Genomic DNA, 27,523 nt, shown 5'->3' on the forward strand with positions numbered 1-27,523 from the left:
TGAAGGTGTGTATTTAAAGTGCATTAGTTAAAATGCATTTAATCCCTGTTCACTTTAGCTTAACTGATGTAAAGTTAAGATAAGGGGAACTCAGGCCACTGTACTTCTGATCGAGAGTGTCTATACAGGGACATTACATACTTTACCTAATGCAGTTTAAATTTACACCTTCAGTTAATTAAGCTTAATTTTCCTGAGTGTCCCATGTAGACATGACCTTAAATAAACTGTGTCCATAATGTGTATATACGTAATGGTTGGACTCAATAAATATAGTACATTTCCCCCTCTTTGATGTACCTGAATCATTGGCATTTATGAGAGTTACGTGATATCACAGGAAAACTCTACTCATTCAATGTTCTAATACTGAGATCTTCACTCTTGTATCTAAAGTTGCAGTTACTTCAGAGCTGAAGATATAATTCCAAAATTATTCATGCCAAATGGTTTAAAATCAAACATTTTAAAATATTTTTGTGTAGGTTTCTTTTACATTTTCACTGTTAAAATGAAATACATTTAGCTTAAAATACATGTAAATAAAAAACATCTGAAACAAAAAAGTGTATGTGAGTGCCAATTCATTTTTTCAGAAACAAAATTAGTTATTAGATAAAATAAGTCCAATATTTGAGGCTGTCTTGGAAAATAATAGTGAGAGATTTAAAATAAAGACAAAAGTAACTTAGCCTATAGATCCTAAGACCTTACCGTGACCCATGAGTGTATTTTGTGTAAATTAAAAAAAAAAAGATTCTCTTTGGGAAAGACTAACAAGCCTACTAGAAGAAAAAAGATGTGTATTTGTATACACAAGAATGATCACATCTAATTGTATTTGAGATAATAGAGGATTCACATACTTGAGAATTGGATGGAAAAGCCTGACTTGCTGATGAAGAAGTCACTGTCAAACTGTAACGTCAGTGAGTTGAAGGTGCTATGGATATCCTCAGGAAGGGCTGAACCACTCCATTCTTTCAGAAGAATACTGCTTTCAACAGGACCATCCCACACCTTCAGGATGTCATGGGCGACCTCAGTGTCAAAAACAATAAAATGCAGACTGCAAAGGAAGAGTAACATACATTGTACATTAAAACATAGGCATTAAGTCTATGTAGCCTACCTTTATCAGGTTTTTAAGAGATCAGAACTCCATGAACCAACATTTCTACTGCACATGCAAATAAAACTAAGAATACTAGCTGAATTAGTTAGGTGTTATATTAAATTATGCCAACTGCAGCAAATACTAGGTGGTAACATATCTATCACAAGACACCTGATCGATACTGTATTTGGATTCCCAGGTGGGAAAACCCTATCTGCAATATATATATATGAGGAAATATTTTACACAGTAATGTAAAAACAGACCAAAAGCTGAGCCTGCCTAATATTTATTTGAATATTTCTTAAACGTATTAGAATGGATACAGATATCTTAAAAGTGTTTAATTTATAATCATTTTATTTTTATTTTATTTTCATTAAGATAGATTATGCTCACGCTGGCAAGGATTTACTCATGTGCACAGATTTTAGCAGCTCACCAATGAGGGCAAGAGGTTCAAAACCTATCCTATAAAATGCTTGCAATTTCCTTCCAGGAGAAGCTCAGCTCAGATGCAACATCTGTTTTTTTGTGAAGTCCTGTTCCCCCTCTACTTCCCACCCCCTTTTTTCAGATGGCTTAATTGGGGTGGGAGGTAAACAAGTCACTCACTGGATCACTTCACTTGCTTTCTGTTCACTTCTTGGTACAATTCAAGGTATTAAATTTAATCTATTTTGTGTGTAAGCCTCAGGTATGATTTTGGTTTCATACCTGTTTGTAGAATGTCTAGCAATCTTTGATATATTCAGATTAAGAATAATAATAATCTATAAAAAGTTACAAGTCCTGCATGCATAAGCATACTGAAGTTAATGGGAGTTGTTCTGTTGATTTCAATTGGCTTTGAATGAGGCCCTAAGAGGCTTTTCTGTTCTTGGGATGGAACAACAGTTGAGGAAAATGGCCTGACCACTCAAACTAACAGGATCTAGGCTTGAATGTCTTGGGGATGGTAGGCAGGACATTCTCAAAGTTAATTCCACCACTCTGAAAATGGTTTACTCTACTAGTTCAAGAGATCCAGGCACCCCCTCTGTGCCCCTTGCCCATTGGCACTAAGAGATTTCTGGGGCACCCCCTCCTGCTGCACTTTAGTGCTAGGCTGTTGGCACAACTTCCTGGCAGTTAATGCAGCCAGGCACAGCGTGACGCTCTGCTCCCTTGGGCTGCTGAGGTTAGGGACTGTCCTCTGCACAGTGCCCCACACATTAGTGTGCTTAGTGTCCTGGCTTTGTGGAGTTCTGGGGCAGTCTTCCTCTGCAGCATGGAGCATGGGTCACTTGCTGCTCTGGAGGAGATAAATGGTGGATTCTTTGTAACTTGATGTCATTACATCACATGTGGAAGATGTCAGTAACTCAGCCAGAGATGATGGGCCTGCTACAGGAGAGGGTGGGTAAGGTGCGGTAGCCTGCAATGTGCAGGAGGTCAGACTAGATGATCATGCTGGTCCCTTCTGGCCCTAAAGTCTGTGAGATCCCAAACTAGTTAAACTTTAGAGCACAGTGCCAGTCTATCTCTCTCCCTCTCTCTTTTTTTCTCCCTCCCAGAGATTTTTATTTTTTGCTTTTGCTTCTCAAAAAAGAAGCAGATATTCAAAATCTTTATTAATTTCTGCATCTGTCCCCTGAAAATATTTGAATGTTTGCACTTTATAAGCCAACTAAAGAAAAACAACTTTATGCCACTTATTGAAATTTTGCACTGCTTTCTCTAGGGATAGTTTCACAAAACAATGAACTCCCTGAAAAATGCTCCTTTTCTACATTCCTACATCATGTCTTTTTTTTAATATTATCCTTAGATTCAGAGTTTAAGGCCAGAAGAAATCATTACTTCATATAATCTGACCTCCTATACATCACAGATCATTAAATTTCACACAGTTAGCCTTGTATTAAGTCCAATGACTTGTGCTTGGCCAAAACAAATAATAGTTTTTCTTGTTAAATTCCTTCTAATTGTACACAATTGGAGATTTGCAAAGAGGCTATTAAAGGCTTTTAATTTTTTTTCTCCCTTTTAAAGAGGAAGTGCTATTTTTAGGAAATCTTATAATACATATTTCATCAGCATGATATTGGGTTTCAATCCATGAAAGAATTATGCACTTGTTTTTTCACAGATTCATAGATTCCAAGGCCAGCAGGGACTATTGAAATTATCTAGTCTGACCTCCTGCTTAGGCCTTAGAACTTCCCCACAGTAGTTCCTAGAGCAATTGCCAGTAATAGAGAATCCACCCTTAAATGACCCTTACATTGTTTCAATGGGTAATTACCCTCATTGTTAAAAAATGTATGCTTTATTTCCAGTTTGAATTTGTCTAGCTTCAACTTCGGGCCACTGGAGCAGGCTATATCTTTCTCTGTCAGATAGAAGAGCCCATTGTTAAATATTTGTTCCCTACATAGGTACTATTACACTGTAATCAAGACACCCCTTAATGTTGTTGTTGTTGTTGTTGTTAAACTAAAGAGATTGTGCGCTGAGTCTGTCAGTATAAGGCATGTTTTCTAAACCTTTAGTCATTCTTATGGCTCTTCTCTGTCCAATATATAAGTATCCTTCTCAAATTTTGGACACCAGAATTGGACACAGTATTTCAGCTGTGCTCACATTAGTGCCAAGTGCTTAACTTTATGAATACAAGTATAGTTAAGAATATGCATAATGGTTTGCAGAAACTATGCTACTCCACCCAAAATGATTTTAGCTGTTTTTTTCCCCCACAAACACTCCTTTAAAATATTTTCTGTTTCTATTTTTGTTTTTACTGTATGTTTAACTTTCTTTCCAGTAATTTCCTTCTATCATGCACAATATTGCTCAAATCAAGGATTCAATTCTTGAATAGAGGTTCTGTTTATTTGTTTTTTTTAAGTACATATCTATAAGATGGTTAGCCAGTCAAAAGCAATTATAGGTAAAATGGAAACAATGCACAATTGAAGATATGCAAATCATAGCCTTTAATGATGCTTGTTAAACGGTGTTGCATCATTACCTTTATTATTTATTTTCAATTTAACACAAAATTATCATGAACTATTTAAATATAACTTCAGATTTGCATAACCTTTGTGTTTATTAGAGTTGATATTTAAACATGCAAGTGATGCAATTTCTTTACACCATATACAGTGCACTTAATTTATGAAGCTATTCTGTTTAAAAAAAGAGGCCCCCTTTGCTATAAAGTGGTCATACATTACTATTCAAATATCACTTCTGGGAAATTAAATAGAAGATATTCATGAAAGTTAGGTTTCTACTACAGAGGAGGTTAGTTTAAAACAAGTTTTCAATTGCAGCATGGCAGAGTGATGTTAGAAAGTGCGCTAGGACAACTGGACTTTCAAAAGGGACATAATTACTTCTAACTGGTAAGCTTGCCATATTCATTTATTTGTTCTTTGTTTTCTAAGACTGGCTACCCATATTCTCTCTGACAGCTAACCCTCTTATTGTCTTGTACTTTTTCTAATGGGAATGGGCAGATCTCAGTCACAGGGGAAACTGAAGTCCCTCTACCAAAAGGCAACTACGTGCAGCATTATCTTAAATGCAAGGCACTGGACCTCAAAACAGATAGATACCAGTTAAGAAAGAAAAACAAAAACAAAACTCTGAGATATATGGAAGCTAAGTTACATGAACTGAACCTTCAGGTTGTTTTCTGTTTTTCTTTTCTCAATTCAGTGACACTTTATTGATATGACAAGCTTTCTGAGCGTTGCCAACATATGTGTGTGTGAGAGAGAGAGAGAGAGAGACAGACAGACAGACAGAGACAGAGTGTGTGTGTGTATGTATATATAAAGACAGATCCCTTCGGAATCTGTCAGAGCTATTTGAAGCAGCAAAAGCTCCTGTACCTGAGCAAAAGCACATGACTGGAGGAAGCTTATAGAGGGGTTCCAGTCCCCCACTTCAGCAAGAAATTGTATAAAACCCAGGAAGGTCTAATGACAAAAGACTTTTTGAACCAGATTGTCAGAGAGAATAGTGCATTTTGCTATAAGTTAGAGAGAAAGGGCTAACTACACAGAAGATTTAGGCACCATCTGCCACTATAGGTGCTTAAGTACAATATTTAGGTACCAATAAGATCCTCAACACCCCCGATTAGCTATCACCTAAGCCTGTAGGCACCTAGACTCTCTAGGCACATGAGTTTCCACCATTAAAGTCTCCTATGTGCTTACGTTTCTATCAGTGAGCATATTCACAGCCACCTCAGTCTAGTTGCCCAGGCACCTATAACTCATGGCTAAGCCTCAGCAGGATCTTCAGAGTAGGCACTGGACTTCCTTTCTTTCCTTTGGGATCCAACCTGGTAGGTGTACTCAGAGCACACCTAAACTCACAGAAGATGGCCAAGAGGGGGAAAGGAGGAGGACTCCCTCAGAACCCCAACACTTTCAGGCAATTTGCCACCTAATTTGCCACCTACATTTCACACCTAAATTGATGTCTATATCGGCCTGAGATTTTCAGCTGTAAATCTTCTCCTGGAGTTAATCACACAAGCCATTTTGTTCAAGAAACAGAGCAGGGGGTGAGGATGAGCAGGGCCCTCCTTTATAACCATTAGCCCGGTGCTTAGAGTACAGTACTCACTAGGGATGTGGGAGTCCGGGTTCATTTCTCCCTTCTTTCACACTACAATAAAGCATGTGAATTACTATATTTCTGGGTCCATTCTATGTTATATCAGTATTTTGCTGGTACAATGCCATTGAAATGAATAGTTATGATGGCATCAGGCCCCTGATCTGCAAACTGAGATGTTTTCTAAGATATCAGTGCTCTCCCAACATAAAGAGCATCCATGGCATGTTTAACAACATTCAATAAATAGCAACTACCTCATTTTGGAGGTTTTATTCTTTTGGATTAAGTAGCACTAAAACTATTAGAACGGAGCCTCCTCTTATCTGAATTTAAATTATGTCTCTTGACTTGCATGTACAACATGTTACATGCTAAACTATCCACTTAAATAAATTCCTTGTCACTATTCCATTTGGTAATTCAGCACAATGCACTCATTTGATTACAGATCAAGGAACTGTCTAAAGTGAGGAATTCAGTAAACAAAGAAAATGAAAATAAAAGCTAATTTCTCTGGGCATGGCCCCTCAACCTTTGTTACCTTGAAAACAGTACTATTCATATATCTTAGGGCTGGAGTACAAGAACATTAATATCCAGCAGATCAGTGAGAGTATTATGGCTATTTAAAAATACAGGGAGAGAGAGAAATAAAGTCACCTCAGAAAGATTTCTGAATTTGGCGGTTAGAGTCTGACAATGGAGATTTGGAAATACCAGAACCTTATATACTGATGCTGTAACCATGATCTCTTGGTAAATTAGGTCATTGATTCTGTACCAAAAAGCTAAATAAATGCTTTTAGCATCACAATGGAATTATGTAGTCTACATTTTACCAAAGTTAAAATATTAGATGTAAAAAAAACTTTACAGAACTCTATGTTACTATTCAGGAGCATCACATCAGAAGCACAGCATTGCATTTACTGTAATTTCATTTTTTAAAAAATATTCACTCTGAAGAATGATAATATATAAATATTAAATATGTTTTCTAGGTAAAATTGTTGTGTTTTTTGATTTCCTCATTTCATTCTTTATTAATTTCAAATTTGTAATTCTTATTAAAATGTAAATGAAGCACTGAATTCACCTGCAATGGAGTGAATTCATCACTTCGTTTAGTCATATGGGAATACATTTATCTTTTATTTCTGAGAAGAAGAAGAAGAAGAAGAAGAAGAAGAAGAAGAAGAAGAAGAAGAAGAAGAAATTGCAAGAAAAATGTGCATTTCAATTAATAGACTTGTCTTTCCCTAGTTTAAAGCTTATTCATAGATTAATTATTTTAATTTAAGAGGTAAAAGGCTTCTGACCTGTTCAAAAATAGACTAATACATTAACCATTTTCTCAAAAATAAGAGATCGCTAATATTCTACACAAGTCCAATTACTGCATATCTGGTAGGTGTGTTATGTCTCTGACCCCTTCATTCATTGGTGTACAACACTGGTATTTCATTGTCCATCAGTAAATATGTTAAAATCACAAAAGATCATTACAATCATAAAAAGATCATTAATAAGAATATTTGTAAAGGACAATGTGACTTTCATTTGTAATGCGCTTGAATACTTTTTGCTCACCAGCTGTTATCTGTCTGAATATTAAATTTCTCAAAAAACATGAGTACAAGCTAAAATCTGCCATCTAAATATGGCCAATATTTGTGAAATTTTGTGTTCTATTTTACCCATTCCCTGATAACTGCAGGAAACCTGCACTTAGAACCTCTAAAGATCAGCACTCCTACCTCTGAATGAATAGCCATGCCTGTGAGCAGCATTTATTAGATGCCACAAGCTGAGTACTGCCTCCTCCCTGATGGGATAGGAAAGTGAAGGAGGAATAAAAGCCTTCCAGTCCTTTCTGTACTTGAGAAGTTCCCAGATGTCCACTTCTTGAATCCCTCCATTGGCTTCCAATGTATTACTGCATAAAATTAAAGCTTCTCATTTTGCCTCTGCCTCCTACATCTGCCAGGGATGGGCTAGGTATTGTTAATCCTGCCATAGCACAGGGGGATGGATGAGAGGTCCTCTTGCAGTCCCTTTCAGACATACCTTTATATGATTCTATGATCACTGCTCTTTTCTTATTTCTCTCATGCCTTTTCCCATTCCCTACATTCTTCTCCTGATCTATATTTTGTGCCTACATCCTACACATGGAGCAGTCTCCCTGTTCCTTATCCATTACACATGCCCACTCTCCTTCAAATTCCCACCTCTTCAGAAAGTCCTTCCTGTCATCATTAGTAACCCTCAGAGTCTCTTTTTCCTGCAATGCTATCTTGTCTTATTTTTATTTAGGCTCTTGGTGGCCAGGACAGGAGTGTTATCCTTGTTCTGTAAAGTGCCATGTACATTTGTAATGCTAATGGGTCAGGATTGCAAAATAAAAGCACAACAGACTTCTCCAGCTGGTGTTAATTGCCATATCCTCACTGAAGGCAAAGGGCCTATGACAATTAATTCCAGGTGAGAATCTGTCACCAGGCACACATCAAGTTAGACCCAAAATTCCATAGACTCTGGTGTCCAAGCACTCTAGGCAGGGTACTAGGCATTCTATGCTAGGTTCAGCCAAACAAAACAAAATAGATTTTGATTGAGTATTCCATATCACACAGGTTTTCATATTGAAGAGTAACGTTGAATGTGACTATAGGGTATTAAATACATTGCGACAATTAAGGAGGAGATTTTCAATGGCAGCTAAGCGCCTAGAAAAAGATCATCTTTTTAAAGTTCAGTTAATTCATAACTGCTATATTCTACCTCTACTCTTTGGGCAAACCTCCCATGGACATTCGACTTACAGAGTGGACTGAGGTTAACATGCAGATTTGAGAGTATAATCTCAACTGGGAACTCTTTGAGGCATGGATTGTCTTTTTAACATATTAGTATAGTCCCAAATGGGAAGCTGATCTCTGAAAGGGATGCTTAGCTGCTACTGCAATACAAATATCTGTAATAATATCCCGGCCTAACTCAATAGAAAATTTAATTTGGCCATCCACAAAGACTGAATTTAAAACCTGGTTTTCCAAGTATTTATCACTTAAATGAAGCTAAAATATATTGAACATGCACATAACATAATATGTCTTTTCTAACTGTTCTGTGGTATCTAGTATATTAATAATAAAAGGTACTGGACTATATATACAGAATGTAAAATAATGTATTGTGTAGTAGTTAGTTGCGATAGAGTTTCATTTACAAAATATAGACATTAACAACTGACATTAAGAATTGAAATTAAGCATTACCTAATTGTCTTCCCTGGATCTGCCTCTATAATCCAAGTGCAATGAAGATTGTTGTCATATGGTGCTGGGTAACCTGGTGATAATATGCGACCAGAAGTAGCAGCATGAATTCGACCACCACACTCAGCTGCAAAATAAATAATCATTATACTTCTTAAAAACAAGGCCATAATATTTAGCACTTAGATGTTTTCCTCTATTTTTAATTAGACAAAAATATATTGATTTCCATGTCCTACAACAATAAAAGAAAAGCCCTCTGACATCATGCAGGAAACCATTAGCCTCTATAATATAAAGAATAAGGGTATGTCTACACTGTGCCCTTCTTTCAGTAGCATGTAGAGTACCTACTGGCATATGCCCCCAGCAGGGTTATAGATAGCAGTATAGATGGTAAGCATGGCTTACGCAAGTAGAGTAAAGACATACCTGAAAAGCGTGGGTACGTGTGTGAGTATATGCTCTACACACTTTCAACTTGACAAAGCATTGGATCACCATCTACACTGCTATTTTTAGCAGTGTAACATCCAGCTGCCTCACTGCTGCTGGTTCCTTTCCCCTCCACAGGAAAAGACCCCCTGAGTTGCGAGAGGCAGGGGGGGAAAGCTTGGGCAGTTCCCTAGTGCCAAACCCTTCCCTACCTCAGGAAAAGACTGCAGCAGCAAGGAAAGGCTCTGGTGGGGGGGACGGGGAAGCCTTTCCTCACTGCCTTCCCTCTCTCTTCCAGAGCCTTCCACTGAATCGTAGAATCACAGGATCAGAAGAGACGATGAGAGGTCACCTCGTCCAGTCCCCTGCACTCATGGCAGGACTAAGTATTATCTAGACCATCCCTGACAGGTCTTTGTCTAACCCGCTCTAAAAATCTCCAATGATGGAGATTCAACAACCTCCCTTGGCAACTTATTCCAGTGATTAACCACCCTGACAGGAATTTTTTCCTAATGTCCAACCTAAACCGCCCTTGCTGCAATTTAACTCCATTACTTCTTGTCCTACTCTCAGCGGAACAATTTTTCTTTCTCCTCATTGTAACAACCTTTTATGTACATGACAACCATTATCATGTCCCTCCTCAGTCTTCTCTTCTCTACAATAAACAAACCCAGTTTTTTCAAACTTCCCTCATAGGTCATGTTTTCTAGATCTTTAATAATTTTTGTTACCCTTCTCTGGACTTTCTACAATCTGTCCACATCTTTCCTGAAATGTGGCACCCAGAACTGGACACAATACTCCATCTGAGGCCTAATCAGTGCGTGGTAAAGACCAAGAATTACTTCTCATGTCTTGCTTACAACACTTCCGCTAATAAATCCCAGAAGGATGTTTGCTTTTTTTGCAACAATGTTATACTGTTAACTAATATTTAGCTTGTGATTCACTATGACCCCCAGACTCCTTTCTGAAGTATTCCTTCCTAGGCAGTCCTTTCTCATTTTCTGTGTGTGTGACTGATTGTTCTTTCCTAAGTGGAGTATTTTGCATTTGTCCGTACTGAATTTCATCCTACTTCATACCATTTTTCTAGTTTGTCCGGATCATTTTGAATTTTAATCCTGTGCTCCAAAGCATGTGCAACCCCAACCTGCTTAGTATCATCAGCAAACTTTATAAGCGTACTCTCTATGTCAGGGGTGGGCAAACTACGGCCCAAGGGCTGGATCCTGTGGCCCCTAGGGGAGGGGGGGCAGAGAGCTACATTTGCTGGTCTTGCCTGTTGGTACCTCCCCCCACAGCTCCCATTGGCCAGGAACCGTGGCCAATGGGAGTTTCGGGGGAGGTACCCACCGGCAAGAGCAGTGCGTGGAGCCCTCTGCCTCCCCTCCCATAGGGGCCACAGGGTCGTGGTGCCGGTTGCTTCCCGAAGCGGTGCGGGGCTGGGGCCAGTGCAGGCAGGCAGGGAGCCTGCCCTGGCCCCACTGTGCACCGCTGCCACCCTGGAGCCACTCCAGGTAAGTGGCGCCAGATTGGAGCCTGCACCCCGCACCCCTCTTGCACCCCGCACCCCAACTCCCTGCCCTGAGCCCCCTGCCACACCCTGCGCTCCAACCCCCTGCCCTGAGCCACCTCCTGCACTTCAACTCCCTACCCTGAGCCCCCTGCCACACCCTGCACTCCCTCCTGCACCCCAACCCCTTTCCCTGCACCCACTGCTGCAACCCACACCCTCCTGCATCCCAACACCTTGCCCTGTGCTCCCGCCACTCCCTGCACCCCTCCTGCACCCCAACCCACTGCCCTGAGCCCCCTTCTGCACTCTGCACCACTGCCCTGAGCCCCCTCATGCACTATGACCCCCTCCTGCACCCCAACCCCTTTCCATGAGCCCCCCTTATACTTTGCACCCTTCCTCTGCCCCAACCCCTTGCCCTGAGTCCCTTCCTCCACACTGCACCCCCTCCCACACTCCGCACTCCCTCCTGCACCCCAACCCCTTGCCCCAGCCATACATTCATGGCCCTGCATGCAATTTCCCCACCCAGATGTGGCCCTTGGGTCAAAAAGTTTGCCCACCCCTGCTCTATGTCATTATCTAAATCACTGATTGAATAGAACCAGACCAGAATTGATCCCTGCAGGACCCCACTCAATAAGCCCTTCCAGCTTGACTGTGAACTACTGGTAACTACTCTCTGGGAATGGTTTTCCAATCAGTTTTGCACCCACCTTATAGTAGCTCCATCTATCTTGCATTTCTCTAGTTTATGAGAAGGTCATGCGAGACAGTATCAAAAGCCTTACTAAAGTCCAGATATACCACATCTAGCACTTCCCCCTAGCCACAAGGCTTGTTACCCTGCCAAAGAAAGCTATTAGGTTGGTTTGATAAGACTTGTTCCTGACAAATACATGTTGACTCTTACTTATCACCACCTTATGTTCTAGGTGTTTTCAAATTGATTGCTTAATTATTTGCTACATTATCTTTCCAGATACCGAAGTAAAGCTGACTGGTCTGTAATTCTCTTGATTGCTGTTATTCCCCTCTTTATAGAATGGCACCATTTTTGCCCTATTCCAGCCTCTGGAATCTCTCCCATTTTCCATGACTTTTCGAAGATAATCGCTAATGGCTCAGTTGCAACTGACTCACGTAGCAACACACCACAGCGTGGATGCAATGTATTTTCCACATACACTACATGCTGTTGCCAGTGGTGTGTAGTGTAGACATAGCCTTAAGAGTCAAATACCTTCCAAATATATTCTCTTTCAACAAAAAAGATGCAAACAAGCACAAAGGCCCAAATCCTCAAAGGTATTTAGGTGCCTAACTCCCATTGAAAACAATGGGAGTTAGATGCCTAAATACTTTTGAGGGGTTGGGCCTTGGAAACTAAATGAGTTAGTGATCCTGCAGTTCTTGCACAAGCAAAGCTTTCTGTCTTTTCAGGGGAAGTACAAAGTTTAAGGATTCAAAGTCAGTCATATAGTCCCAGACAAAAAAAAAAACCCAAAACAAACAAAAAAAAACAAGCATCCCTCTGCTAAAACGAGATTAAGGTTGAGTGCATATATCAAAACATTAAGGATAAAAAAAAAGGATATTGAAATTATCCCAAACCAAACATTACAGACCCAGGAAACTCATGGTTTAAGGTTGAACTCAAGAAATCTTATTGTATTGTGGTAAGAAATTCACAGCTGAAGCACCCAAATATGCTTGGCTCTGCCCTGAAGTGACATAATGCAATAACCATGCAATTATGATTAAGGCATTGTAGCATTTGTAGTCCAGATTAGATTGACCTGTTTTTTTTTTTTTTAAGATATATTACATTTTTTTCTTCACTTGTCTCCCCTCATGGCATATCAAAAGGACAGTGTTAACATTGTTTGGGCACCTTAATACTATTTCTTAAGGGCAATCTAACTCTGAATTTCCTGGGTTTATATTGCTTGGTTTTGGGACAACTACAACAGCCTTCCAATGTTTGTGGTTTTCAATGTTTTTAAGTTACTGATATATACTTTCAAGTTATGTTCATCTTAATGTGGTTCTTTTTGTCAGGGAATTTCCTTAGTTTTTTGTAATAATGGGAAAATTCATACACCCCACTAAAGAAGAAACCAATGAAAATGCTATTATATAATATTCCTCCTGATTTAAAAATATGTAGTATCAACTTTATTATTTTTTTAAGGGCAGATTCATCAGCATAGTAAAGCAATGCAAAAAGCAGCCAGAGTACGTCAGCCAGATAAACCATATTTTGAGTAGCTTTGAATTAACAGAGCACCACAAAGCAGCTGAACAATACTGGTGAATGTATCCCTTAAGATGCAACTGGCTGATGGATTTAGAGGGCTATGTTAATGAAACTGGCACTATGTGTAAGAGGGATAGGGATCGCCAAGTCACGGAATACCAGTGTCTGTGATTTAAGGGCTTTCTTTGTGCTTCTAACTTCAGTTCTCTGAGCAGTGCTGACTCATTGTGCATTGGTGTCAAGGAGAGTCCCTCAAGCACTGATGTTCATCCTAGCATGAATCCACAAAATCATGAAAGACCAGTGACAGCTGGACCAAATAATCTACCAATGAACACTTTTGACACAAGTCCAGTCTACCTTATGGCACTGAGTTACAGGGATTGTTACAGAGACATTAACTGTAGAGGATGGGTGGCGATTGGTTGAGTCACTTCCATCACCACAGCCCCACTTAAGAATTATCTGAGGCCTCATAAAAATGAGATACAATAATTAATAATTTAGCTTAATTACAACCCATACAGCCTATGCACAAGATTCCAGTTAATTTTAACTATTTAGGAAATGTAAATATAAAGTGTTAAGATAATTTGGGACACAGAAGAGATTGATACAGATGCTATTTTTTTTAGAGGACCCAGATTTTATTTATTTCAACACACTAACAGATATTCTTATAAATTCTAGGATGATTCAGACAGTACATGTAAAGTGATGTGAGTTTGGGGAGAGTACACTGTATTTTTCATATAAAAATCAGATTGAATTCCTGCTTTCAGTGCAAAACTATAGAGTTTTGAACAGCACCTCCATATTTCAGAGGGATTTTTTTAATATTAATTCTTGAATTCTAATGATCAAACTTTCCAATTGTATCAATCAACATGCAGACAAATCATCAGCTCAAAGGAGATATCATATATTGTTGACAGTCATGCTATGTCCATTGGGATGACTGATATTCAAGCAAACAAAATCCATTAAGGTAATTTCAGGTAATTTTAGCAGAATAAGGAACCGTTATGAAGTGTGTACATTTCTAACTTTGTTTCCATTGTTAGGACTAAATTATGCCTCTTAAAGGCAGAAGTGGGCAAAGAATAAGGACAAATTGCTAATTGGAAATTTCTGTTGGGAAGGTTCAGTTACAATTAGCAGCTGAAATTTGGAACAAAATAATGATAATTTGTCTACTAGATCCTGGGGCAACTAGTCCTCCAGCAGACACAGGAAAAACAAAGAAAGACAAGTTGAAGGGTTCTAGTGGAATCTTTAGTAATTTTCATTATGAGAGGTGTATTACCTCAGTGGAGGATGTCTGGAAGCCTTAGGCTTGCATACTTCAGAAGTATGGGGTGGGAGAAGGGAAGAGATAGCGTGGTGAGCAGCTTTTCTCGGCAAACTTTTAGGAAAGGTGTGGCATGTACGTTCCTGCTGAAACTGTCCTGTCCTGAGCCAGTGCTACCCAGCAATCTCCTTCTTGCATGGCAAAATGATGACTGACTCCTACATCAAAGTGCAGAGTCAACCATAACTACGCCCTTATTGCTTACACTACCATTTTATGTACAATACAGATGTAAAATAAGATATTTTCTTTTCCTTAGCAGAGAAGCCACAATCCTCTGTTTATGTTGAGTTTTACATAGTCACAATTAACATTACCTAGGCAGGTAGGCAAAGGTTTGTCCCACACTCTTCGATCTCCACTTAGGCAGGTCATAACACTACTACCATGCATCGTATAGCCAGGATTACAGCTGTATAAAATGACAGTGTCAGTAAAATGTCCTTCATCACGGATCTTGTAGCCATAATTTGGTATTCCCGGATCTTCACACTTGACTAGGTCAAAACCTGCAAACAGACAGAGAGAATTATAAAAACAAATGTCAAAGCAAAACATAATTCCATCTGAAGAAAAGCATAATCCATCTGGAAATGAAACCTTTTCCTTTTATAGCATGGGGACAAAATTAACACAATTGGATTAACTTTATTCATTGTGACCAAAGATAATTTATCTATCTAGTGAATTATCTAGGGAAGGGGAAAACCAAAAAGACAGGAACAAGCCCTTCTTCTACTCTTCCAAACTCTTCATTCCATAGTTCAGAATGTTTAGAGCTACGTTATGAAATTATTATACTCCCCAACTAAGGATTAGTGTCTACTTGAACTGCCCATGAGAAACCCAGAGATCAGATTGTAACTCAGAGTCACAATATGGTCCTTGATACTCACTTTTTCCATAAGGAAAGTAAACCCCATCGCCCCTATATCTGGAAGTGTGCTGGGGGTGGCCTCTGCTCTCCCCATCTCCCTACACACTAATAAAGCCAATAGCCCATGCTGGAGTGTAAGGGATGGGAGGAAATGTACCTGAGTTCTTCTACCCCACCAAAGAGTCTGGTCACCCAGACCTCAGTTTTTGTTTTCATGAATGCGCACACACACACATTTGTCAAGAAACATTCCCTCTTGTGGGATGTGAGTTATTAAGACACAGCAAGAGATAAGCAGTTCCTTTGACCCTCCAGGACAAGCAATTCCACACTGAGTAGAAGGGATTAACAAATCAGAAGAGCACCCCTCTACCCTTCCAAGCATGGTCCTTTCTTTGCTTTGGGTCACTGGAGCATCTGCCCACCTTCAGGTGTCATTGCTGAGGTGTATGGAAGCCCAGTCCCTCCTTCTGTCATTGGCTCCAGCCCCAGGGTCTATACAAAGAAGTGGTCATTTACTCCATGCACAATTTCCTCTCCTCTCAATCCCAGGACTATAATATACCAAACTTGCCAGATTTGGCCACTCCATCATATCATCTCTGCACCTCACACCCTCCACCACCACAGCCCGACACAGTTCTTTTGGCTCTTCCCAAAGCCTTACTAGCATTGCCTCTATGTCATATTCCACTGAGCATCTCTGGTCACGTCACGGATCCCTCCATCGGTCCCACTCTGTATCCTGGGCCTCTGCTCCTATTCAGCCAACTGCCCCTCTTCAGGCTGCCTTTGAGAGACTTGCATCAGGTCTTTCCCAGTCCCTGGTCTTTAACTAAGAGAAAGGTAGCCTCTCTTACAGCAAGCACCATTTCTGGGTTGTTGTCACATAACTTTCATTCACCTGATTTAGGCACAGTCCAGACTTAATGTCAAGAAGGATGCTGATAAATTGGAGAGGGTTCAGAGAAGAGCTATGAAAATGACTAAACGATTAGAAAACCTGCCTCAGAGTCATACACTAAATGGATTGAGTTCCTTGCACCTAACAAAGAGAAGATTAAGGGATAACTTGATTACAGTCTCTAAACGTCTACATTGAGAACACATATTTAACAATGGTCTCTTCAACCGAGTGGAAAAAGATATAACATGATCAATGATTGGAATTTGAAGCTATACAAATTCAAAATGGAAATGAGGCATAATTTTTTTAATGGTGAAAGTAATTAACCATTGGAACAACTCACCAAAGGACATGGTGGATTCTCCATCACTGACAATTTTTAATCAAAATTGGATGTTTTCAAAAAAAGATATTCTCTAGGAATTATTTTGGAGAAATTCTATGGGCTGGTTATACAGGTTAGACTAGATGATCAAAATGGCCTTTGAATCTACAAATCTGAGAGCTGGGCACCTTAACCCCTCATCAGCCCAGCTCACCCTTTGACAGTGACAAGGAGCCTTGCACCCCCTTATTCTCTTGTAGAGATGCATAAAGTGGTTTACGATTGAGACCTCGGTAACTTCCAAGCCAGATTATCCACTCTTTCTCTTCTCTATATTGTTGTTTGACTTACATTACAATTTTCTAAATATAGTATACCTCCCCATTTAACTTAGTCCGCAATTTCATGACCTTTGTGCAACTTCCTACCCTCCATAAATTTCACAAATAAACCATTTTAATTATCAAGAGAATTAGAACTCTGAAGCAAAAGAAGTAGAAAAAAATGTGACTGACAATGAAGATTTGGCTCCATATTGCAATAAGAGCTATGCTTTGTTTTTTATGTAGTGTAGTTTTGACTTTTGATATATTTTAAATGTGTCAAAAAGAAAGGAGCCTGTATGCCTGCTTGCATGTCTATTTTCATGTCATGAGGTTTATTATCTGATGCTAACTTTAGAAAGTAGAGTTTATAACTTTTTGAAGACCCCCCCCATACATAATATCACAGGAGCTGACTTTCCAAAATGCTGGGGGGTGCTCAACCCCCGGCTCTGCCGCAGGTCCCACCCCCATTCCACCCCTTCCTCCAAGGCCCCACACACACCCCACCTCTTCCCACTCCCACTCCACCCCCACCCCGCCTCTTCCCACCCAGTTCCAATCCCTCCCCCAAGCACACCATGTCCTTGCTCCTCCCCGCTCCCTCCCAACATCCTTCCTGCACCCGCGAAACAGTTGATTGCGTCGGGCAGGAGATGTGGGGAGGGAGGAGGAGGGGCTGATCTGTGGGGCTCACAGGCAGGCAGGAAACACTGGGGGGAAAGGGAGGGCTGATAGGGTGCTGCCGGTGGGTGCTCAGCACCCACCATTTTTTCCCCATGGGTGCTCCAGCCCCAGAGCACCCACGGAGTTGGTGCCTATACATAATATATTTACTATAATATTTTTCAGCTTGCCTCATAGCAAGTTTACTGTTTCCACAAGCCCCTCAAAGCTCTAGCCCACAGAGATTCTCTTGCCTTTGATCTAAGCATGTAATGCAGTCTCCAAACGACTTGTTGAAAAAAATGCACATGAAATAGAATGATGTTCATAACTATTCAAGATTAATACCTATAAATCCGTATACTTATAAATCCTGAAAACATAATACTTTAAAGGTGAACTCCTATGCGAGCTCCAAAATTATAATAGCAAAACCATAATTTCAATGTCTGTACAGCCACTTAGCTTAAATACGGTATTTACAGTCTAGTTTTTATATCAGAATTGATAGCTGCAAAGGCTTTAGTGTGTAAAAAGATTCCCTCTCAGACATAACCTCATAACCTTTCAAACATAATCTCATCTCTCTCTGTTGGACTCTAAGAATCTCAGCAATGTGCAAGATTCTTCATGTCAAAGAAGCGCTTTGAAATTTACTTGCATATTCAGCTGCCCTTTAAAAACAACTGAAGAGTAGGAGTACTTGTCATTTATGTATGTATTTGTATTCAGTATATCTACTGACACAAACATCCAGGAAGAGCCAAGTGTTTATAGGAGCTTCTCATAACACTCTTGGTAATTGTTTACTTCTCCATAATCTTTAAACATAAACCTGTTTACTTCTCTTAGAGCCATGTGTCATAAATGTGCACTTGGCAGAGCACCCCTTTCAGAAGCTACATGGGTAGCACAAGTGTGCAAATCAAATTGCTTCCCCACTGTACCCCAGGAATTGCAGGGAGTGTAAATTTAGCAGGGTCAGCATTCAGCCCTATGGCCAAGACCTTCTGGCTGCTCCTTCCCCTCTGAGGGTACATGTACATTGGAACAAGACCTGCAGCACAGCCATGGCTGGCCTGTGGCAGCTGACTCGGGATCACAGGGCTAAAAATTGCTATGTAGCTGTTCAGGCTCAAGACAGAGCCTGGGCTCTGGGACCCTCCCTTCTATCAGGATCCCAGAGCTTTGGATCCAGCACAAGCCCAAATGTCTACACAGCAATTTTACAGCCCCACAGCCCAACCCCTGTGAGTCTGATTCAGCTGACCCAGGCCAGCCACAGGTGTTTAAGTGATATGCAAGCATTGTCTCAGGGTCCAAAGTGAAACAAACAGAAACAATCCACAATTAGCTAATGAGGTTAAACAAAAGCATAAGGAAAAGAAAGAAAACCTGTAGGCAACTTCAGTGAGGATATCGGCCTCTCTTACTTCAGAGGACTTGGAAGTATGACAGTACATCCAAGATTCCACTGAATCTCCAGTACAAGTCTTAGGTCTTTTCCCTCTTCTTAGCCCAGAGGATCTGTGTTCTCCTTTTTTCAAGGGCAGAGATTCTGCTGGATGTCAGACCTCTCTCTGGGAGCTGGAGAGCTCAACCACTTGCTCCCATCTCAGGGTTGTCCCCATCTGAGTGGAGTTCCCTCTTTTTAACTCTTCCAATTCTAGCATGATTTGCAGGTATGGAGTGGCACCTGGTGCAGGGTTTATATACCCTGTCATCACACCCTCATTTTCAGTTGGTTTTGAAATGTTAATAAACAACTAATTATGTGCACTTCATCTCACTACCCCTATCCCAATGCTAACTGTATTGTCCACCACCTCTCAACTCCACGCATGATACCAGTTGCAATTCTCCATTGATCTCTCCCTCCATTATTTTTCATGCTGTTGCTCCACATGGAGTGCTCCTTTGGAGTTAATATGCCAGGCTGCTGACTGTTCCTCTTTGAAATCCCCACTGAAAACCCACTTCAGCCACTTATACGAAGAATTAGAATAAAGACAACCATTTTATTTAATACAATCAAACAAAATACTTCACCACCCTGTGCACTAGCCTGTGGAGTACCCATATAATCCCATTGCTGTAACCCCTGTCATAAATATAAAGGGAAGGGTAACCACCTTTCTGTATACAGTGCTATAAAATCCCTCCTGGCCAGAGGCAAAACCCTTTCACCTATAAAGGGTTAAGAAGCTAAGGTAACCCTGCTGGCACCTGAACCAAAATGACCAATGAGGGGACAAGATTCTTTCAAATCTGGACGGGGGGAAACAAAGATTTTGGTCTGTCTGTGTGATGCTTTTGCCAGGAACAGATCAGGAATGCAGCCTTACAACTCCTGTAAAGTTAGTAAGTAATCTAGCTAGAAAATGCGTTAGATTTTCTTTTGTTTAATGGCTGGTAAAATAAGCTGTGCTGGATGGAATGTATATTCCTGGTTTTGTGTCTTTTGTAACTTAAGGTTTTGCCTAGAGGGATTCTCTATGTTTTGAATCTGATTACCCTGTGAGGTATTTACCATCCAGATTTTACAGGGGTGATTCTTTTACTTTTTCTTTAATTAAAATTCTTCTTTTAAGAACCTGATTGCTTTTTCATTGTTCTTAAGATCCAAGGGTTTGGGTCTGTGTTCACCTGTACCAATTGGTGAGGATATTATTATCAAGCCTTCCCCAGGAAAGGCGGTGGGGGGCTTGGGGGGATATTTTGGGGGAAGACATCTCCATGGCTCTTTCCCTGTTCTTTGTTTAAAATGCATGGTGGTGGCAGCATACGGTTCAAGGACAAGGCAAAGTTTGTACCTTGGGGAAGTTTTTAACCTAAGCTGGTAAGAATAACCTTAGGGTGTCTTTCATGGAAGTCCCCACATCTGTACCCTAGAGTTCAGAGTGGGGAAGGAACCTTGACAACCCCCATGCATCATTATCCTGCCTAGTATTTTGTGCCTCCCCACTGTTGTGTCATGTCTGAAATTAGGGTGTGAGCCAAAGCTTTCAATTGATTATAATGAACTTTGTGGCAGTCTATTAGTTTGCAAGCTTTCCAGGACACAGAATGTGTTCATTTATTTGCACGGTAAAGTGCCGAGCACACTTGGGCATTCCAACATATTAAATAGTAATAATAATAATAATAATACAATGAAATCTAGATCCCAAACTGTGCTGAGAATATACTCAGCAGATCTGCGTTCACTGGTAGGGGAGGTAGCTACTCAAAATTACACTGACTGGAGCAACTGCTCTACCAGCCAACGACTGGCCTGCTCCTGGAAAGCTAACTATGCTGTCTGAAGATTTCCTCACCTTGAAGAAAGTCTCAACTTATTTTTTGAAGCAGTTTTAAGGCTCCATAAGAGACTTAGAAGAACCAAGGAGTGTTTTGTTTTGTTTGGTGGGGAGGGAGTGGGGTTTGGATGATTCTACATAGAATGTGGGGTCACATCACTAAATAAATGCACTATGTGAGTTGATATGTTTGTACCATCTGAACAAATGTATATTCTTTGAATGTGTGATCTGCGACTCAAATAAGGGTATTCTGAGCATTTACAGGAAATTCACAGGAACAGGTGTCAATCACAGAGTCATATAAATATGATGGCTCCCTTTACTGGTACAGGCACTTAGATACCAAGGTAATAGTCCCCTAGAGAATATCTCTAACAGATTAAATAACTGGTTTTATTTGATCTTCACACAATGCACCTTTAAGCTGTGGAACTCTTTGCCAGAGGATGTTGTGAAGACCAAGACTATAACAGGTTTCAAAAAAGAACTGGATAAATTCATGGAGAATAGGTCTATCAATGACTATTAGCCAGGATGGGCAGGGATGGTGTCCCTAGCCTCTGTTTTCCACAAGCAGGGAATGGGCGACAGAGGATGGATCACTTGATGATTACCAATTCTATTCATTCCCTCGGAAGCACATGGCATTGGCCATTGTTGGAAGATAGAACACTGGGCTAGATAGACCTTTGGTCTGACCCATTATAGCCGTTCTTATCTTCTTATCGTTATTTTGGGAGGCTGTATATTGATTATTGTGACAAAAGTTGGGTACAAAGAGAAGTTTTGTTCCTTCATATAGGCAACAATACACTGTGTGTTAGGCATATTATGTATAACTGCCTATCGTCTTTGTTAGACACAAAATAGTATCAGCTATCACCCCAACTGGATTATAGACATTTAATATAGTTGATTGTCTACAGGGCTTTATCTGCACAAAATGTGCAGATTTACACATCGTTGCAATTTCATCTTCCACAGAACATGTATTTAGTGCTCAGAAGAAAAGGTGACCATAACTGTATATCTGGATATTAATCTCCTAGGAAATAGGGTGAGAAATCTATTTTAAATTCTCAAAGTGTAAAGTCTTACATGGATGATGAAACATACTATCAAACCAGTATAAAAATCTGTTTTATACCTGTTTCAACATAGCAGTTTTTCTCTGCCAGCTCTTTTATGTTACTGCACCATCATTCAACAACAATGTAACATTTGTTTATGAGTGGCAGTGATCACAAAAACCCTCCTGGCTTCTCAACTCTTCCACCCATGTATTATAATGGATTGGTGTGGAGCAAGTAGAGGCAAAGGAAGTTGCACAGTTACACTGGGACCTTGTAGTTGTACCTAACCAAATACTTTTGCAGCGGGTTCTAGCTTGACTTGAACCAGTACTTACCCCAGGTTAACAACAGATCTGGCAAAATGTGACCTATTTATAGCACTTCCCCAACTCTTATTCACAATAAAGATCCAATTTTACTTGTAAACTAAATGTGATAAATGCAGATGAGGTCTCCCAAAATCTAAAATATTTCTACCATTTTACTTGGAGTGTCTTTCACAAAGAGTAGCAAAAATCTTTTCCCCCAGTAAAGCTATTCATGTTGCACCGATCAGCTATACCAGGCCAAGGTACATAAGTGTCCTATTCACGTCCTATTGCTCTATATAATGTGTAATGAACTGTATTTTTATATCTTCAAATGACAAGATATCTTTGAGGGTTCTAAGCAAAAAAATCACAGTTCAGGTAAAGGGATGGTAAAATAAATATATATGAACATCAACAAGGACATAAGATTTTTTAGCCTATGTATGTATCAAAAATCATCAAATGCCTCACAGAAATACATTGCTTATTTTAAATCTTATTTCTGAAACTCTATGGGGGCATTTACAACAAAAAGGTAAGATTTTTCTGTCCGTTTATTTTAAAAAAGGGAAGAAGGAGGATCCTGGGAACTACAGGCCAGTCAGCCTCACCTCAGTCCCCGGAAAAATCATGGAGCAGGTCCTCAAGGAATCAATCCTGAAGCACTTACACAAGAGTAAAGTGATCAGGAACAGTCAGCATGGATTCACCAAGGGAAGGTCATGCCTGACTAATCTAATCGCTTTCTATGATGAGATTACTGGTTCTGTGGATGAAGGGAAGCAGTGGATGTATTGTTTCTTGACTTTAGCAAAGCTTTTGACACGGTCTCCCACAGTATTCTTGTCAGCAAGTTAAAGAAGTATGGGCTGGATGAATGTACTATAAGGTGGGTAGAAAGTTGGCTAGATTGTCGGGCTCAACGGGTAGTGATCAATGGCTCCATGTCTAGTTGGCAGCCGGTGTCAAGTGGAGTGCCCCAGGGGTCGATCCTGGGGCCGGTTTTGTTCAATATCTTCATAAATGATCTGGAGGATGGTGTGGATTGCACTCTCAGCAAATTTGCGGATGATACTAAACTGGGAGGAGTGGTAGATACGTTGGAGGGCAGAGATAGGATACAGAGGGACCTAGACAAATTGGAGGATTGGGCCAAAAGAAACCTGATGAGGTTCAATAAGGATAAGTGCAGGGTCCTGCACTTAGGACGGAAGAACCCAATGCACAGCTACAGACTAGGGACCGAATGGCTAGGCAGCAGTTCTGCAGAAAAGGACCTAGGGGTTACAGTGGACGAGAAGCTGGATATGAGTCAGCAGTGTGCCCTTGTTGCCAAGAAGGCCAATGGCATTTGGGGATGTATAAGTAGGGGCATAGCGAGCAGATCGAGGGACGTGATTGTTCCCCTCTATTCGACATTGGTGAGGCCTCATCTGGAGTACTGTGTCCAGTTTTGGGCCCCACACTACAAGAAGGATGTGGATAAATTGGAGAGAGTCCAGCGAAGGGCAACAAAAATGATTAGGGGTCTGGAACACATGACTTATGAGGAGAGGCTGAGGGAACTGGGATTGTTTAGTCTGCAGAAGAGAAGAATGAGGGGGGATTTGATAGCTGCTTTCAACTACCTGAGAGGTGGTTCCAAAGAGGATGGTTCTAGACTATTCTCAGTGGTAGAAGATGACAGGACAAGGAGTAATGGTCTCAAGTTGCAGTGGGGGAGGTTTAGGTTGGATATTAGGAAAAACTTTTTCACTAGGAGGGTGGTGAAACACTGGAATGCGTTACCTAGGGAGGTGGTAGAATCTCCTTCCTTAGAAGTTTTTAAGGTCAGGCTTGACAAAGCCCTGGCTGGGATGATTTAATTGGGGATTGGTCCTGCTTTGAGCAGGGGGTTGGACTAGATGACCTCCTGAGGTCCCTTCCAACCCTGATATTCTATGATTCTTTGAAAGTGAAATCAGATCACATTTTTACTTGGGGTGAAGTCTTATATAGACTGATTGCAGAGAACATAATAATTCATGCATTTCAGGCAACAGATTTCAATTTCCCATTTCAGATACACAATACTCACCAATACATGAGACCTAAAATTATGAATACTATCGAGGACATTAAAAACTTCAGTATTTGCATTACCCAGGTATTCCTATTGTAAGCATGAGAAGCTAGCACCTTGGAAAATGAATATGGAATTTTTAATGTCCTAAAGTTCTAGTTAACAATTATTAATTCAGAGAGTGAGAGTCCAAAGCTACTCTCTCCTTTTTGAGATACTGTGTGCATGTGTTAATGCCTGGAAAAAACCCTCTTTATCATGTAGTACACAATTAGACTGCCATTCTGAAGCCTAGTTTCTGAAGCCCAACCATCTGACCAATTACCATATTTTACACTAGACTTTCCACTGGCTTCAAATTACCATTTTGCATTCACTCCAGATAAATATAGGTTCTTACTAACAGAGCATATTTAGGGCCCAAATTTTACCACCCTTATTCACAGTAAGTAGGACCTCTGTTCTTTGGAGGCCCATTACTATCAATGGGATTGTTTATGCAGGAAGAAACTACTAAACATAAATAAGGCTATGATTTAGTCATGGAGATGGCGGAAGTCATGGAATCCCTGACTTCCAGTCACCTCTGTGATTTCAGCCTGTGGTGGTCAGGAACTGCAAGGTCCCCCTTCCGCCAGCGGGGGCAGGGAGCTGCGGGGTACCCCCACTGCTTCTGGCAGCCCCCGGAGCTCCAAGCCACCATGGGCGGTGGGGAACCCCCGAGCTCCTGCAGGCAGCGGAGCCCCCCGGAACTGTTGGTGGTGCCGCGGACATGGAGGAACTTGCAAGCTCCTGGATGCCACGAGCCCCTGAAGCTGTGGGTGGCGGGGTACCGCGAAGCTCCTGGTTTACATGGGAATCGGAAACACCCCCAGCTCCCAGCCTCCAAAGGCAGCAGGGGACCCCCGGAGCTGCAGGCGGCAGGGGTACCCCACAGCCCCCAGCTGCTGCAGGCAGCTCCTAGTCCCTGCACAGCTGCCCCACTTCAGGCACTGTGGGGACCCGCAGATCCCCATTTTGTCAGGGATATTTTTAGTAAAAGTCACGGACTTCCGTGAATTTTTCTTTTTTGCCCGTGATGTATTCATGCCTTTTACTAAAAATATCCCTGACAAAATCTTAGCCTTAAACATGAGTGGAGGTGACAGAATCTGTATCTATGTATTTTCAGATGATTCTTATCTCCAGCTCCTCTTCCTATCCAAGTTTTTTTTTCTCTCTCAAGCGTATGTAGGACTTCTCCTCCAACCCCTTTTCCAGACCACATATCTGATCCCAAGCCCCCAAGGAATGACCTTCTGTTGAAGTCACATTGTTACTTTGTATAATTATCACTGTGCTCTGATGAGACTATGGTTACAAAGCAGATATTTTCATTTTTCAGTCATGAAATATGACCACAACAGCATCTTATGATCACAGTAAATGTAGATACCTCTGGCTTATATTAAACTGCAACAAATAGAAACTTCTGCCTACAGCCAGTGTACAAATGCTTTCTAGGCACATGAATATGACTATGACAAAGTTGAATTAAAACTTCCTGATTTGCATAAATGAAACCAAAACCTAGAGACTTGCAGATTGACAAATGTCTGTTCATCACCTGCCCATTTCACTTATTCACAGTGCTCTGCTCCAGGTAATATCTTACCTAAGTTACCAGGATGGCGTGAGCAACATTGTTATATTTAGAAAATGGAAATTATTGGCATATATGTAATGTTTAAAGTACACTTATTCTTCAACTGCAAGCTTCATTGTCATGGATACTGTGGTGTTCATTTTGCGTCCACCAAAGGAAACCCTCAAGGGGATTTATGTAGGACATAGACCTGAGCACATAACTGCTTTTTTTTCAGTTTGGGGCCCAAATAAAAAAAAAATGGGAAAGCCAATTCCTATCTTAACACCATAACTCATATTGGGGGTGCGGGTTGGGTGTGAGAGTGCTGTCAAAACAAAACAAAACAAAACAAAAAAACGAAAAGAACTCCATAATGAGGTTTTGGGGAGGATGGGTAAAAGTAAAAAGGTTTGACCCTCTTATATTATGCACTAGAGCAGGACCAACATATACTCTAGCAGACCCCAACATATCTCATACAAATCCATAATAATTTTGATATAGATAATTACAATAATAGGGCTGGGCCTTGGTCAAGAACAAGTTGCTCTTTTGCTTTTGGTTTGTTTTCTATTTGTAGATAACAATGATCTTCTAACTTAGGTATAGTACACTCCCATCTTCAGACATGTATATGGCAAAATGTTTCGGAATGGGATCTACTCATTAAAAAAAGGGTAAACATATAAAAATCCTAATTCAATAAGCAAAGAATGTACACACCCACACACACACACACAAGGCTTTAAAGTTAACAAATATGACATAACTTGATAGCATAGAGAAGATCAGAAACATTGTCAGGGTTGAAGGCTGAGCACTATCTAAACTGGTATTGATTTAAATTCACAAACATAACCTATTTTTTTTCTATAGCACCATTTTTGTCCTTCCAACGAGTAAGCAGAAGTATGAAATGATACCTGTGCTCATGTTCTGTGACTGTCAAAGCTTTCAAAATACACATAAATGCCTACAAATACTCATTCAGTAGTAGTTGCATTTTAAGCAGCCATAGCATAATCTATTTAATTAGATCAATGAGACTTCACAATGATAGACAGTGCATGGTATTCTCACCATGTCTGGAAATAATTTACATGGTATTGAAATCTACAGCTAATATGAAAAAGATATTTCTACATTATGTGCAGGAGAAGGGACCAGCTGTGAAATCTTTACTTGAATTGACTGACAGAAAAGTTCAGATAAAGAAATATGTATGAATTACTGTCAGAACAAATTGCCCGCTGTGTATGCTCTCAGAAAAAGCTAGCTCATAAATGTTTAATTGATTCAGTGAAATGTTAAGGACTTGCTTTGAGTCACAGCACCACATTTAGAAAGGATAGTAGAAATGCTGCTTTTGGAACTCCCTCACTTCTTCCCAAAAATCCATACAAGGCCCTAGATTTTTTTTTTTTGTACATGTGTGATGAATCTCAGTTTACCTTTGGA

The 27,523-nt window shown here is 40.4% G+C and overlaps 1 protein-coding gene across 1 annotated transcript in view; it reads right to left on the reverse strand.

Moving 5' to 3' along the window:
* CSMD1 (CUB and Sushi multiple domains 1) overlaps positions 1 to 27,523 on the reverse strand; it is a 1,960,312-nt gene that overhangs the window by 372,047 nt on the left and 1,560,742 nt on the right. Inside the window, exons 24-26 of the mRNA XM_074947791.1 lie at positions 14,910 to 15,101; positions 9,022 to 9,148; positions 867 to 1,069 (exon numbers count right to left, since the gene is read on the reverse strand). Of these exons, the coding sequence (XP_074803892.1) occupies positions 867 to 1,069; positions 9,022 to 9,148; positions 14,910 to 15,101 (522 nt within the window). The remainder of the gene's footprint in view (positions 1 to 866; positions 1,070 to 9,021; positions 9,149 to 14,909; positions 15,102 to 27,523) is intronic.

Source organism: Natator depressus, chromosome 3 (genome assembly GCF_965152275.1).
Source record: "Natator depressus isolate rNatDep1 chromosome 3, rNatDep2.hap1, whole genome shotgun sequence".
Classification (NCBI taxonomy): Eukaryota; Metazoa; Chordata; order Testudines; family Cheloniidae; genus Natator; species Natator depressus.